Source organism: Erythranthe guttata, chromosome 13, assembly GCF_056151865.1.
Source record: "Erythranthe guttata isolate IM_541 chromosome 13, IM_541, whole genome shotgun sequence".
Taxonomy (NCBI): domain Eukaryota; kingdom Viridiplantae; phylum Streptophyta; class Magnoliopsida; order Lamiales; family Phrymaceae; genus Erythranthe; species Erythranthe guttata.
Window position 1 is genome coordinate 14866024 of NC_142545.1, and position 16714 is coordinate 14882737.

At 36.4% G+C, this 16714-nt stretch overlaps 4 protein-coding genes across 4 annotated transcripts; all 4 read left to right on the forward strand.

Moving 5' to 3' along the window:
- Positions 1–234: 234 nt before the first annotated feature.
- On the forward strand, positions 235–1887 carry LOC105969157 (adenine phosphoribosyltransferase). Its single transcript, XM_012993900.2, has 2 exons — positions 235–809; positions 1053–1887. The coding sequence occupies exons 1-2, from the start codon at positions 342–344 to the stop codon at positions 1218–1220; spliced, it is 636 nt and encodes a 211-aa protein (XP_012849354.2). The 5' UTR covers positions 235–341; the 3' UTR covers positions 1221–1887.
- LOC105968402 (GDSL esterase/lipase At5g45670) lies at positions 1754–6476 on the forward strand. Its single transcript, XM_088811727.1, has 6 exons — positions 1754–1930; positions 3251–5021; positions 5141–5265; positions 5350–5595; positions 5679–5934; positions 6038–6476. Exons 2-6 carry the CDS (start codon positions 4769–4771, stop codon positions 6259–6261), a joined length of 1104 nt encoding a protein of 367 aa, XP_088667853.1. The 5' UTR covers positions 1754–1930; positions 3251–4768; the 3' UTR covers positions 6262–6476.
- Positions 6477–7032: 556 nt separating this feature from the next.
- On the forward strand, positions 7033–9189 carry LOC148766001 (GDSL esterase/lipase At1g29670-like). Its single transcript, XM_088811728.1, has 5 exons — positions 7033–7601; positions 7729–7856; positions 8104–8346; positions 8441–8675; positions 8794–9189. Exons 1-5 carry the CDS (start codon positions 7283–7285, stop codon positions 9006–9008), a joined length of 1140 nt encoding a protein of 379 aa, XP_088667854.1. The 5' UTR covers positions 7033–7282; the 3' UTR covers positions 9009–9189.
- Positions 9190–14037: 4848 nt separating this feature from the next.
- On the forward strand, positions 14038–15755 carry LOC105968592 (GDSL esterase/lipase At1g29670). The gene is made up of 5 exons (XM_012993222.2): positions 14038–14332; positions 14444–14568; positions 14671–14922; positions 15007–15253; positions 15356–15755. The coding sequence occupies exons 1-5, from the start codon at positions 14080–14082 to the stop codon at positions 15571–15573; spliced, it is 1095 nt and encodes a 364-aa protein (XP_012848676.2). The 5' UTR covers positions 14038–14079; the 3' UTR covers positions 15574–15755.
- The last annotated feature ends 959 nt before the right edge of the window (positions 15756–16714 follow it).

The window sequence follows — 16714 nt, forward strand, 5'->3', positions numbered from 1 at the left end:
GTATAAGGGTAAGATAGGGATTAATTTTTTTATAGGGATGTGAGCCATATATTATCTCAAATTATGGATATAATTAAAAAAATGGATTTAAACTTGTCATTTAGTTCAAATTATGTTTTGTTTGAAGGGCTCATAGCATATTAACCCTAATTTCAATTAGGACCAAATAACGTGATTCTTTTTTTTGCTGGGCTCATTTGATATATTTGATTAATGTTGGGCTTTTATTAAACCCATTAGTTTAAACGGGCCGGCAATTAACGTTTAAATTTGGGCCGACTCTAACGTGAAATACTAGTCGAGAAAACCCTGCCGCCGCCGCCGCAGCTCCGGTAAACCTGATGGCGGCGACGACGAAGAAATCGTTTCTTTTTCTCTCTCTGCTCGTGTTATCTTCTACGCTGACTAATTCCTTCCTCTTATCCAACTACCACACCCTATTTTCCCTCTCCCACTCCCTCACTTCCCGCGTCGCCACACTCCGATCCGCCCGCGGCGATTATGAGGGGGCGGCGAGGGCGAGAGCGTTGGCCCGTAATCTCGAGCGGGGGCTGGGGGTGGGGTTCTACAAGTTCGCTTTGAATGTTGGATGGGATTATGTGAAGAATTACGCGTGGAGAGACACGATGTCGTTTGGAACCCTAGGCGGCCTACTGTCGGATCTGAATGAGTTGTTAGGGTCTTTGAGTGAGTTGAATCGCATCAACTCGGATGCGGAGAGGTTGGCTTGGGTCAGTCGGAATTACAAAAATGCCCTTAGGGTTTCGAAATCCCTCTTCTCTCGATTGCTCAAAGTTTTCCGTCAATCTGTACGTACGAATTTTTTATACGTTTTTCTATTTTGCTATTTATTGCTTGCTTACATTCGGATGAAGAAAACGAAATTTACTTGATTACTTGTTAATTATAAACATTTAGACTAATTTGTCACTGACAAGGAGAAAGAGGGCAAAAATGTTGGTTTTTCAATTTTATTTCTATTGGTGAAAATTTTGTTGTTTATATGGGTAAAAAATATGAACTAATGGTTTTATGTTGGTTCAAATGGGCAGGGGCCACTGCGGGAACTGGTGGAGACGCTGCAGAAAGAAGTTATGGAGGGTGGTTTGCTGAAGGATTGCCTCGAGTTGGGTTCCGATGACCTCAAGGGTTTGCTACAAGTTTTCAAGGACATTGCTCTTCAATATGCCTCCTCAGCTGCTCCCAAGACCGACCTCTGAACGATACATACCTGTTTTTTCGTTCGACGGCATTTATTTATTTATTTACGCTGCATGCGAAAAGTTTAATCTGCTGACTATGGATGTAGCAGTAATGTAATATTATCATATATGGGTGGTTTGGCAGTATTGCTAGGTGATGGACTATTTGACACCAACGTGCTTACAGATAAGCAGCTGTTCATTTCGACTGAACTGCAGTACATTTATCTGAAAGCTTGGAAGAACGTACTGCGTCTGATGTTTTCAGAGGTTGAAGTTCTGAAAAGAATCTGGGATTTTTTTGAAAATGTGGTCTATGTGCAAGGTGTCAACAGTTATTTTCCGAGTTCGGCTGCACTATGGTTCTCATACTGGAAGGCTAGTTCTATTTTGGTGTTGTCAACAATTTTTTAGAGTTGATCCTGTTCTATTTGGGAAGTATGTATTTTTGTTGTACACTGATGCCTATTTGAGAACCGTGATTATTCACGGCTCTGGGCCTAAACTATTCCATAAAGGAAGGGAAGTTCGATTGTAACTTGTTTCTGTTTGTATAAATCTTGTATTTGTTTTCCTTGTGATCTACCGGCTTGTAACTCTTAATGATTTGTCTTAGTAAACAGCCTTTTGGTCATATAATAACATCTGTCATTTGATCTTTTTAGATGTTATCGACGTTTTCTTTCTGTTGAGAATGTAGACTTCTCCGATATTGGTGAATTTGGTTAGCAGACTTAAAGTTCAAACTCCGGGAAAATTAAGAAAGATATTTGCACTCGGCTCCCCTGTGAAATCTCTAATTGGCAAAAAAACCCCTCGGATAAAACAATTAGCAAATACCCCCCTATGAAAGGAAGTCAATGACAATAAGGACCCTACGAGCGAATCGTGGGATACACTCGCGGTTCATGCAGCTGGGCGTGCGTTTTAGGACATTTTAGGACAGGAAAAGACATAAAAACCCTTTGTAAGAGGAAAAAAACTCAGATGGATTTAATTATAAATAATCTAAAGTTATAGGACTAAATTGTAATTATCAAAATTGTCAAAACAAATATAAAGAATACAGGAAAAAAAAAAAAAGAATAAATCGTGTTCTTCCCCAAATAATTGAACCACTCCCCTTCCTCCATCCCCACCCCCCTTCCTCCATGGATTTCAAACTCATCTTCTCCTTCATCAACTCTCTCTGAATCCAGCAACTGCCCTCTCGCAATCTCCACCCGGAAGCCGCGGACGCCTCGGAAACGGCCGAACCAGACTTACAACGAGGCGGCGGCGATTCTCTCCACGGCTGACCCTAAGATTTTCCCAACCAAAGCAAACCCCTGCAAATTCACCAAATCGCATGGCGGTAATGAAAAGAATCCGTTTTTATTCGAGACGTCGGACTTGCTTATGCCGTTTCGGGTTATGGACGACGGTTCGGAGTATTTGCTGCATCCGCCGCCGCCGAAGGGGTTTAATTTGGTGGAGAAGGTGTGCCGGAGTCCTGGGGAGATCAATTCGCAGGGGAATTCTACCTCTGAAATATGGAGATCTTCTCCGACGTTGCCCAGCGACCGCCGCCGCCGCCGCTGCTGCCGCCGCCGTCGCTGCTGCCGCCGCCGCCGCTGCCGCGAGTTCAGATCTTCTCTAAAGTCGTCGCCAATCGAGGTCCGGCGAGCTACACTTCGCCGAATTCTCCTCTCAAACACAGCTGCCGTTGCAGCCGCCGTTGAGCTATGAGCTGAGAAATTGAAATTGAAGTGTGCGTTGTTTTTTTTTTTTTCAATTGGAGAAGAGGGCTAAATTGAAAGTGCTAGGGACTGAATTGAAAATTTTGAAAATTTCATTTGAGTCATAAAATTCTAGAGGTTGGATATATTTATCTGAAGGGCATTTTTGTCATTTCGCGTAAGTCAACGAGTCAGTGCACACAAAGGGGCGGTGGGCTGACTAAAACACAACATAGGGGGTCATATGCTAATTTTTTTTTCCGGGGGGGTTTTTTGCTTCCGAGAAATAACACAGGGGGGTCTATGCAATTAACTCGTGAATTTGGTTAGCAGACTTAAAGTTCAAACTCCGGGAAAATTAAGAAAGATATAGCTTGTTCCTTGTGCACGGAATTTCACTGGTTTTCTGAAGTAATCATATTTGAAGTTAATTAGTGGAAAATCTGATTTGAACTCATTTCAGGTCTGCGTTGGATCCCAGATCTAATGTCGGTGTGGTCCAAACAAAGCTTTGACATTTGGGCTCGAGGGTTCTTTACAATAGAGGCCCTGCATTCTCAGAGATCAAGTGGTGGAAAGGCGAAGTTCATTTTCTCAAGTAGACCCCGTTTCAAGTATGTGCTTACTGCTGTTTTTCCTTCAACTGCCTGATTTAATTGAAACAGCACAACTAAAGCCTAGCTATACTTACATGTGCAATGAATGCTATCTTAGTCAATTTCATTAATTATCTTATCTTTTCTTGATATGCATGTGCCTGTTTTCCGCTTAAACCTTTTAGGCTGGCACCACTTTACAATTTTAATACCCGTAATTAAGAAAAAAACTTCTCTCGTCTTTCCTTTTACATTACCGTTAATTCAGCACCCATGAGTAGTTAATAATAAGAACATATACATTTTCTTCAATCATAATCACAAGATTTTAGACAGGGGGGAGTAGTTTGATTTGTGCATACGTTCGATGCTTGTCGGCAGGCAGCTAGGTGAATTATATGTAGGGAGTAATGTGTCATTTAGCCTCTAGTATGCACTTCACTTCCCAGGACTTGGTCTCAACATTAAATGCACTGGTTTTGCTATCTACCTTGCATTAAATTCCCATGCCATTAACTGTTGCCCAGCTTTTCTCCCTAAGGTCAAAACCTTTTTACCTTCTCTATTTTCAAATATTTGAAATAATTAGTTATTTTTCAGTTGGTTCTATTGACCGTTTTATCGGATAACTGATTGGGTAATTTCTCAGTTTAGACAATGCACTAACAAAGAGCATATTTTCCGACTCTAATTGATATAGTAAACCATTTAAAATTTCGGTTACTGTCTATTTTGACCTTATTTGTAAGAAATGCAACAGGTTTTAACGAGTTTATTGTTGGATTCATGCCCTGGCGCCGACATTAAAAAAGCTCTCGTAAAAACATCAAGAAACTTGTATATCAAGAAACTTTTCTTTTAGTATTTTACTATTTTTCTAGCCCTATTTACTCCCACAAATAAATTGGTTGCAGATCCTCATATCAAACTGCACTAAAATGTATGGTTACAGAAATAGAGAGAAGACCAGGTCACTTATCCGCACTGCCGTTTTCACTGTAGAGAGTAGCGTAAATCACATTATATCCGCGTGAAATCAATGCATTTAACTAATCCAACTCCATACCTGTCCTGAAAATAACTAAAAAGAAAAAATGTCAACTCCAATTTGCAATCTTGTTTGTCTTAAAACTTGCAATGTATATATACCTACACATTGATGCCTTAAATTTCATCACACACCACCTCCATCACTTTACTTCTTTATTTCCTGATCCTACCTTTTGCATTATTCTCTTCACCTTTATATATAATGGGGAGTGGGCTTATAAAGAAATGGATGATTCTGTGCGTGTTTTTATCTGTGGCGGTGAATCTCCGTAACGGTGTTAAAGCTGAGCCTCAAGTTCCGTGTTACTTCATATTTGGTGATTCATTAGTTGACAATGGTAATAACAACAACATTCAGTCATTGGCCAAGGCGAATTACTTGCCGTACGGCACTGATTTCCCTCAAGGCCCTACTGGAAGATTCTCCAACGGTAAAACTACCGTCGATGTAGTCGGTAAGTTCGTATATAGATAAATTTTCATTTATTATTATTATTAGTCCTGTGAAAATTAATATCGATCTAAATATAATAAAATTAATTAATTGACCTTTCCTTTTTTTTTCTTTTTACAGCGGAGCTGCTAGGGTTTGATGATTACATTCCACCGTACGCCACTGCGCGTGGGGAACAAATACTAAGGGGAGTGAATTACGCATCAGCTGCTGCTGGAATTAGACAAGAAACTGGACAGCAACTGGTATTAATTATTACAAGATCTCCCTCATTCCTTAAAAACATCATTAACTAAAACAAGACATGTTTAACCTTTTTTTTTAATTAGGGTGCTCGAATCGATTTTTCGGCGCAAATAAACAACTACAAGAACACAGTTGCACAAGTGGTGGATATACTAGGCGACGAAAACACCGCTGCGGATTACTTGAGCAAGTGCATATATTCAGTTGGAGTTGGTAGTAATGACTATCTTAACAACTACTTCATGCCTAATTACTACTCGACTAGCCGACAGTATACACCCCAACAATACGCAGACGTTCTCATTCGACAATATTCCGAGCAAATACGTGTATAGCTCTACTCATTACAGACTTTTTAAAAATAATTTGAACCCTTTTTGATTATTTTTGTTTGTTGTTTGAATGTATGTAGACTCTGTACAACTATGGAGCTAGGAAGTTTGCTTTAAACGGAATAGGGCAAATCGGGTGCAGCCCGAATGCACTGGCTCAAAATAGCCCCGACGGTGTTACTTGCGTGCAAAGAATCAACGGTGCGAATCAGATATTCAACAGCAGACTCAGATCATTAGTTGATGAGTTCAACAGCAATTCACAGGATGCACAGTTCATCTACCTCAACGCGTACGATGTTTTCCAGGATTTAATCGACAACCCCTCATCTTTCGGTAATTGCTTTTGCAACCCCATACTTTTTTTCACTTTTTAATTTCCGTCCCCTGTTTTTTTTTTCTTCTAATTAATATGTTTTAATTTGTGTGTGTTAATCAGGTTTTAGAGTGTCGAACGCTGGGTGCTGTGGGGTGGGGAGGAACAACGGGCAAATAACATGCCTTCCATTCCAGAATTCATGCCAAAACAGAGATGAATATGTTTTCTGGGATGCGTTTCATCCTACGGAGGCTGCTAATATTATTGTCGGTAGAAGAGCGTACAGTGCTGAGAAGGCATCCGATGCGCATCCCTTTGATATTCGCCGTTTGGCTCAACTCTAGAGAGAGAGAGACACAGAGAACAAGATAAGATGTATGTGGCTTTGTGTACGTACTCAAAGATTACGAGGGACCATTATATCACATGTAGTAATATGAATATCTATAAATTTTGTATTGTTGTGTAATACCTATTTTTTTTCCCTTTTTAAATAACCGTTGAAGTTGTATTTTTGTGTTGTAATTCTTATAATAGTATGGAAAAGTATAATTAATCATGGTGGGTTCCATTTAAGTTGAAGTTTACCTTTAAAATTTTTGGGTTATCTCAAAGTTTATGTACTATTTGGCGTAGTTACTGTAGGCTCAAACTCATATATTGTTGGGTCTCATTAGTCCAAGTTCAGGTTTGTATTACGTATTTTTTCGAGTTTCGGGTTTATATAACTATCGGGGCCCGGCTCAATTACAGGTTCCATTTACTGCATAATAATTCAAAATAAAAGGCAATAAAATGTTGCAGATTTACAATTGAAGGACCATTAGTACTATTGTACCAGAGGCGGACCCTGGTCAAATTAATTGGTAGTACAAACTTGGTCCGCTCCTCATTGTACATTCTTGGCATCTTCTGGAAAAAAAAAAAAAAAATTTCATTCATTTCACAATGCAAATAGTAAATTAATGTATGCCAATATACTGAATACAAATATTTTTTTTCTTCATTAATCCAATAAATTAGGATCAAGATTCATTACAGAACCACTCGATTATGTTTCGTGGAATAGTCTTCGATTGGTTATGTCAAGAAAACAGAGTACGGTGAAAAGACCCATCAACGCCATATTAAATTACAATTGTACACACAATAGACCAGACATTTATATATTATAATTTCTCTCTCTCTCTCTCTCTCTCTCTCTCTCTCTCTCTCTCTCTCTCTCTCTCTCTCTCTCTCTCTCTCTCTCTCTCTGTCTCTCATTACAACCACATAAACAATGAACACTATTTGCACGTGAAAATTTGGCGAAATGCCAAACAGTGCCCCAACCAATTATTGAATATTATATTCATATCTATTTATATGGGCTCTTATTTGCCACATAATTTATTCAATACAACATACACAACAAGATTTCTGCAACTAAAAATGGAGTACTCCAGGCTTAACTTGTGGTACCTTCTGGCATGTGTTGTAATCATATTGCAAAGTCATCATCGTATGGTTGTCGGTGAGCCAAAAGTTCCGTGCTTGTTCATATTTGGCGACTCTTTGGTGGACAACGGCAACAACAATTACCGCGAAACCACCGCTAAAGTCAACTACGAGCCTTACGGCGTTGACTTTCCCGCCGGCCCGACCGGCAGATTCACTAATGGCCGTAATACCATCGATATCATTGGTACGCCGTACGTATATATATATATATATATATATATATACATTAATTCTGTTTTGCTTAATTAATTAATTGATTAAATATAATGGTGTCTATTTTTTATTTTATTTTTGATCAATTAATTTTGCAGCTGAAATGTTGGGCTTTGACGAGTACATTCCACCGTATGCTACCGCCACCAATCAGTATATTCTCGGCGGTGTAAACTATGGCTCCGGCGGTGCTGGGATTCTTTATGAATCTGGACGTCAACTTTACGTACATTACACACAAACAATCTCTCTCTCTCTCTCTCTCTCTCATATATATAAAATTGGGTGAAAAATTTGACAAAAAAAGCACGTGTGCCAACTGTAGCCTCTAATAAACTAATCAGGAGAACACTACTAATAGATATTTGCTATTTATATACACACACATCCACATTGGTAGGTGTAGATCAACATTACTAAATATTGCTACTGAGGACCTAATTTCTTGTGTTTTTGTATATCCTATGTTTAAGGGTGACGTAATCAGTTTCGACGAGCAATTATCGAACCACGAGGCAACGATTTCGCGCATCGCGAAATTGGTGGGCGGGAAAAGCGCAGCGAAAAAACACTTGAAATCGTGTTTGTATTCAGTGGGACTGGGAAATAACGACTACCTCGCAAATTACCTCCCCAAATACTACGCCTCGACCGCAAAACAGACCTCGCAAACCTTCGCCGCACTCCTCATTGCCAAATACACAAAGCAGCTCATAGTAAACATTATCTATCAATATTTAATTTAATTTTAATTTAATTTAATATTTATATATTTATTAAATGTGAAAAGTTGCTATTGCGCTTTATCAGAAACTGTACAAAACCGGAGCGAGAAACGTCGTCGTTTTCGCACCTGGTAAATTAGGGTGCGTCCCCCAGCAGATATCCACCTACGGCAGCTCCGACGGATCCTTCTGCTTCGAAACCAGCAACGAAATTGTCCAGATCTTCGCCGACGGTGTGAAGCTTCTCATCGACAGTCTCAACAAACTTCTCCCCGGCGCTAAATTCATTCACACAGACACCTCCACCGCCACATCGTACGGTACGTACGGCCGGACGGAAAACACACATTTGTGTGTGTTTTTCTCGAAATTGAATGAATTAATCGAACCAAAAAAAAAAAAACAAAAACTGTCAATTAATTGTGGATTTTTTTGCAGGCAACATCACGGTGGCGACGGAGCCGTGTTGCCCGACGTCGACGGATGTGAGCAACAGCGGGCACTGCATACGAGGGAGCGCCGTGTGTAGTAACAGAGACGAGTATTTGTTCTGGGACGCCTTCCATCCAACGGAGGCTGCTAATTTGATCTCCGCCAAAATTGTGTATGATGATATTTATCCCTTGTTTGCTGATCCGATTGCTGTTGCCTGATTGTTTTATCACGAGAAATTAATTGTTTTTAATGACTGAATTAGATGTTAATTATCTGAGCTATCCGGGCCACCGTTTGTAAGCCCATTAATGTTTTAGCCCACTTTTTGTTTTTTTTAATTAATATGTAATGTTGTAGTTCAGGCCTTTCTGCTACTTAATAAAAGCCCATTTAGCTCAATTGCTCCAAAATCGGTAATTTTTTTTTTTTTTTTTTTTTTTTTTATCGGAATCGACTGAATTCGAAATTTTAGTCGCAATTTCCGACCCTTATTTTGCAATGTAAGAAGAATTGGATACAAGATAGTACTATTATAGGGGGTTATGCTAACGCGCACGCCTTTGAAATATGAGATTTTGTGGTCCTTTTTTATCTCATTTACTTACTATACTTGGTAGTGGCCTCCATTTTTAGTTGCCCCTCTTTAATTCAACAACTTGTTTCAACTACCTACGATTTAGGGGTGGTAATTTGGATCCGGTTCCATGGATCTGATTAGATCTGGTCCGGTTTATAAGAATTTAGTTTAGATTAAATTTAGTTGAAATAAACCGGATTGAATTAAGTTGATTTTTTTTTAAAACTGGATCCGTGTGGATCCACTTTAGATCCATTGAAAGTTCAACTAAAAATGAAGTGACTCATATTGAATTCAACCAAAACCAAATTAAATACTAAAATAATTTCTAAAAAAAAAGTCAAATATTATTTTAATTATAAATTTGATAGACCAAACATTTTCACCCCTAATTAGAGAGGGATATATATATATATATATATATATATATATATATATATATATATATATATATATATATATATATATATATATATATATATATATATATATATATAATTGGGCCAATTCAATGGGCCTACAATTCCTTTACCTATTGGGCCACATACCCAATATTGAAGACCACTATCACCGGGGCCCAATCACATTCAAGTAAGGTTTGGGCCCGACAATCTTAACTAAACTATAAATAAAAATTTGAACTCATTCCTTAAGGTACGTCCTATTATCTGAGTAATACTACCCATTGTATTCTCTGGACCATTTATACTATCAGCACGTCTGACTTGAGCGTCGGAGGGGTTTCCGCCGGATCAACCCCCGGCCTAGTTCATGTGTTCTATGATCGCAGGTATCTCAAGGTCATCAAGCTCGTGAGCCAGTGATCCACTCTGCTATTCCAGCTCATCCTATCTCAACTCTCTAAGGAGAGAGAGAGAGAGAGAGAGAGAGAGAGAGAGAGAGAGAGAGAGAGAGATGTGTATATATATATATATATATACATATAGATATATATACACGCACATAATGTGTGTGTGTGCAAAATGTCTTGGATAGTGTGTGAAAAGCGTGGATGTACATGTGAGTGTGTGTGCATGTGTGTGTATAGGAAGAATAGAATAGGAGAAAGAGAGAAACAATAATACGCAATATAATAGAAACCCCCATTATGTTATGGGTTGATTAATGGAATATATATAGAGAAATATTGCAAGGTAATAGAGTTTGACTAGGTAACTAAATCCTAACTAATCTAGGTAACCGAATCATACTAGAATCCTAATATTACAAGAGTTCTATAATATAATATTCTCTAGCACGCCCCCGCAGTCGAAACGTGACGAACGTAAAGACTGGACAATCACTTACTAGCACGCTCCCGCAGTCGGAACGAATAAACTCAAAAAGTGAAGACTTGACAGAAACCGCGAAACACAACGCTAGAGAATTCCTCTGTGAAAGTATCTGCCAAATTGATAAAAACCAAAATAATAATAATAATAATAATAATAATAATAACATGGAGAGAAAATAAATTGTTTTTTTTTTTTTTTTATCGAGATAGAGAGAAGAGATGAGAGAGGGGGGAAGAAGATTGGGTGGTGTTCGCCGGCCATGGAGAAGAGAAGAGGCGGCGGTTAGGTTTTAGACCATGGAGAAGAAAAGAGGAAGAAGAAGAACGGAAAAAATAGAGAAGATACACCACCGAGAGAGGGAGAAAATTCGGTTTGGTGGTCGCCGAAAATATAGAAAAAGAAAGATAGAGAGAAGAGTACCACCACCGGGGATGAAGAAAATTGGTTTAGTGGTCGCCGGCCATGGAGAAGAAGAGAAGCGGCGTCTAGAAGAAGAAGAAGAAGAAGAAGAAGAAAGAGATAGAGAAGATGCACCACCGGGGGAGGGAGAAAATTCAGGTGGTGTTCATAGAAAAAATAGAAAAAGAAAGATATTAGGAGTACCACCACCGGGGGAGGGAGAAAATTTGGTGGTCACCGCCATGAAGAAGAAAGGCGGCTAGGTTAAAAAACCTGGTGCTCTGATACCATATAGGAAGAATAGAATAGGAGAATGAGATAAATAATAATACGTAATATAATAGAAACCCCCATTATGTTATGGGTTGATTAATGGAATATATATAGAGAAATATTGCAAGGTAATAGAGTTTGACTAGGTAACTAAATCCTAACTAATCTAGGTAACCGAATCATACTAGAATCCTAATATTACAAGAGTTCTATAATATAATATTCTCTAACAGTGTGTACAAAAGTGTGTGTGTGTATGTGAGTGTGTGTGTTTGTGTGAAAAAGTGTGTATGCGTATGTGAGTGTGTGTGTGTGTAAAAAAAGTGTGTGCGTGTGTTTAAAATGTGTGTGTGTGAAAAATATGTGAATATTATGTGTAAGTGTGAAAGTTGAGATATTAAACCACATCAATTGATATATTAAACCCAAAAAAGTTGAGATATTCAACTTCATAAGTTGAATTAAAGATGGAATGAATCCATGTGGATCCAATCCGGATCAGTTTAAATTCGATCTATATTAAATCTATTCATATAGGTTGATTTAGAATTCGGTTCCATTTTATCCAATTCCATGAATCCGGATGGGATCCGGTCCAAGTTGCAAAATTGCCGCCCCTACTAAGATTTTAAGTTTTGTTTATGCATTTTATTTTATTTCTTCGTAGCAGAACTAGAGCTGAACTTCTGTCCAGCATGATAATCGCCAAATTTGAAAAACAAAGATTATAGAACTTGTCATTCTAGGTAAATTTGTGCGGCAAATTTGTTTAATATCGCTTTTGATACTAAAAGGGTATTAATGTAACTTCATCTCATATTGGACTAGATTAATGACATTCTATGGCGTCCACTGAAATAATTGTGTCATTGAATAAATCTTTCGGAAATAAAACTACGATCAGAGCAAGAAGGCAAGTTTACGGATTATGAATAAAGAGAATATTTAAACGTGTGATTTAAAATAAAGTGAAAATTTAAACGTGTGATTTATGAATAGGTTAGATTATCTACAAAATATCAATAGATGAATATATTTTGCCATTTTGGCCAATTGGAGTAAATATTACGTAAAATAGAGGGAAATGAACAACCAAGTAATTCCCCAAAGTCAAGAAACGTTAGGCCGTTGTTAAAAAAATTTGCTCACCTATAGTCTAGGCATAAAACGAAACACAAAACAATTGCCTAACAAATTACAAATTAAATAGATTAATATAAAGAATAATTAATAATCTATATGGAAGAAGTTAAGCAATTATATACTCAAAAATAAAATAAAAAAATAAGCAATTATAAGTTTAGTACATACATTTATTTGATGCGTAATAAACATAAATAGAATAAAATAAATACAAAATATAAGTTGTTTTACGTACTATATTCATATTACCTTAACAACGATAACAATATGATCCCTACATAAGCCATATCGTCTTAATACGTGCTTTAAAAACTCGGCTAGTTCAATTAATGTCGAAGTTGTTAATTATAACGCAGATCCAATTCAATTTAATTTTTAAAACTTAGTTATGTCGGAGTAAAACGGAACAAGTTTAATTTTGACGAGTGCAGCGGTTTATTTAATGCTACATTCGATGAAATACACCGAATGATTATTAATCATTGATCTGCAAATAAGCACACGCACACCAATTTATACGTGTATTAATTGGTGGAATGTTATTTAACCACATCAGATGTTAAAAATCATCAATTGTACACAACTTGGTGTAGCATCTCAATATAATCGAGCGTGTGTAGTTGACTTTCTCTATTCGTATAGAAGTTATAACTAACTTTATTGATCAAAAGGTTCTAACTAACTCTGAGTCGTCTCTAATTTTTTAATTGCAAAAGGCAACGTTTAATTTCCATCAATGGCATTAAATAGAGTAAACTGCAAAAACTACCCCTGTGTAATCTTGAAATAGCAAAAACCCCCCTGTGATAAATAAACTAGCAAAAACCTCCCCTGTGAAATTATTTAAATAGCAAAAACCCCCCTATGGAACTATTTGAGGGTTGACTTGATATAAAAAGACACAAATACCCCTGGAGTCTTGCAATTAATAAATTCTTATATTTTATAAATATTTTAATTATTTTATTTAAAAAATAATCAATTTAGTTGTTTACTATTTTTTTTTAATTTCTAAACAAACAAATTAAAAAGAATAAATATACATATAATATGTATATATATAAATACATTTTGAGGGACAATTTTGTCATTTCAAGTCTAAAAAATCAGCTAGGGGGGATTCTGCCTTTGACTAAATTTCACAGGGAGGTTTTTGCTAGTTTATTTATCACAGGGGGGTTTTCGCTATTTCGAGATAACACAGGGGTAGTATTTGCAATTTACTCGCATTAAATAATACTCATAAATTTAAATATAATAAAATTAATTTACTCACAAAAAAAAATAAAAAAAAATCATCATCACATAATTAGAACTAAAATTAAATATTTGCCCCATGCATGAAAAAATAATTCTCTGAATGCCAGCCAGAATTCAAAGTCTGTTAGGATTCCCTCATTATACGTTGTATGAAGAAACAAAAAATAAAGAAAAAAAAGTAAATGGTATGGGATTTAATAAATTGGGGGCGAAAAGTCGTGCTTTTAATTCCTATTAAATTGTAGCTTAATTCATAAATCGCCTATATAAATTCGTTATTCGGCTTCTTCAACTCCTATCACATATACATTTTGTATTCCAAAATTAAAACAAAATAAAAAAATGGCTCCAGCCATTACAAAATGGATACTGGCAGCCATCTTATCTATCCTTGTGATGAAACCCGGGATAATATTAATCCAGGGCCAACAGCAAGTTCCTTGCTTGTTTTTTTTCGGCGATTCGCAGTTCGATAACGGCAATAATAACCGTCTAATCACAACAGCCAAGGTCAATTATCCGCCTTACGGGATCGATTTTCCGGATGGTCCCACCGGAAGATTCACTAATGGGAAAAACATAGCCGATTTTCTCGGTAAGTACAACTTAACGTAGCATAATTTATTTTTATTTTCATTTTTTGAAATTAAGTGAGTATTAATAAAATTAAATGTTTGAATATTAATTAATTTGTGATTGAATGCAGCTCAATTCTTGGGTTTTGCTAATCCAATCCCGCCATTTACAACTGCACGAGGCTCCGACGTTCTCAAAGGGGTAAACTACGCATCGGGTGGAGCAGGAATACTCGACGAGTCCGGGATATTATTGGTGATTAATTGTTTAATTAATAATCGTAATTAAATCTTATAATTATAAATATGACATATATATAACACATGATGATTTTCTATTTTATTTTTTTGCTTGTAGGGTGGTCGTATACCATTGAATCAACAGCTGATAAATCATAAAACAACGATCGGTCGCATTAGGCTTTTGCTCATAAACAATCGAACAATCACAACCGAAAGTTATCTGAACAAGTGCTTATACGTCGTTAATATGGGCAGTAACGATTACCTCAACAACTATTTCCTTCAGCCGATTTCCCCGAGCCGTATTTTATTCACCCCCGACCGGTTCGCGGCAAACTTGATCCAACGACTCACTCAACAACTAAGGGTACATAATTAATTAACATAATCTCTTTCAATATTTTTTTTTATATATAATTATATAATTGGGATATATAAATATATAAACTAGACATTGTACAACTCGGGAGCAAGAAAAGTAGCGGTATTCGGGCTAGGCCTACTAGGTTGTACTCCGCAAGAGCTGTCGATGTTCCCGGCGAACGCATCGGGGTGCGTCGACTTCATAAACGAAGCAGCGCAGCTGTACAATAACAGGCTGAAGCCTGTCATAGACGATTTCAACACGAACTCACCTGGTGCACAGTTTATCTACGTAAACATCACCAGCATTTCATTAGGAGATCCTGCATCCATTGGTACGTACTTACGTAAAATTACATTATATTAATTATTATTTTTCTACTATTATACGATCGAAAAAGTAATTAATTAACATAAATATTGAATTAAATTAATAGGCATAACGGTGGTGAATGCGCCGTGTTGTGTGGTGGAGGCGAGAAGTGGGCAGTGCGTAAGAAACGGAATCACATGCAGTAACAGAAACGAATATGCTTTTTGGGATAACTTTCATCCAACGGAGCTTTTGAATCTTGTTACTGCTTCTAGATCTTTTAACGTGCTTTTGCCTGAGGATGCATACCCGGTCGATATTCAGCGTCTTGTTCGGCAGTAATTTGTATTTTTTGTTTTTAAATATATATATATATATATTTCATATTTTATGCAAATAAAAGTCAAACCTTCCGTGTTAGTTGGTCAATAGGCTGCTGACTTGGAAAGGATCAAGAATTTGTCTGTAGTTGTTGTACCTTGAGGTTCAGGGCAATTAATTAATAAAATTTGTTCCGGTGTGTTATATTTATTACGTTTAATTTGAAATCCCTGATTTATCTCTCACATCTTTTTTTCATTCTCTCTCCACAAATTGGGTAGATAAAATAGACTAGTAATTCATTTGTTGGAGCTAAAAATAATGTGATAAAAACATTTACTTAAGATTAAATTACTGAATTTTAAAAATACATTAATTATTATTTTTATTTAATTTTCACTTAATTTTATGGTCTATGATATCCTTATTTCAATGGAACGATAAATTTCACTAACAAATTTTATTATAATAATGTAATATATTTCTTATCATAATTGTTATTATGGTTTATTAAATTAATTATTTTTTCACCTTTCAAATCATATCTGTACATGGCACATGGCAAAATGCTAGTATATACTAATTAAAATGATTAGTTTGCACCGTGTTAATTAATTAAAATAATAATAATAATAATAATAATAATAATAATAATAATAATAATAATAATAATTAATGAAAACCGCTCTGTAATTAACGAAAACCGTTTGGGCTCTTCCTCCTTTTTCTTTATAATCTCCTCGCATTATCTAACATCCCTCATCGCCGCCATTGCTCCGCCAGTCAAGAAACTTTAACAAATAAAAATAAATCAAAGACGTGTCAATTCAATTCATTCAAAACATCCCCTTCAAAAGCAACTTAAAATCCACTCAAATGTTATTGAAATCCACTATAAACTTATCAAAATTCAATTACCGAAATTCACTACAAAGTTATCAAAGAACGTCATGCAGAAGCAGATAATTATAACTCAATTCGAGCACAAATAAAGAATTAAAATTTCGAAACAATTCCCAGAGGCATTGACCATGTGAGACGCAAATCCACAAATATAATTAATTAATTATAACCACTTTAATTGAAAAGGCATTAGGATTTATAATTTTGTATTGACCCATTTTCCAATTCAGAGAAACAAAAAAAGATAGAATTTTGAAAA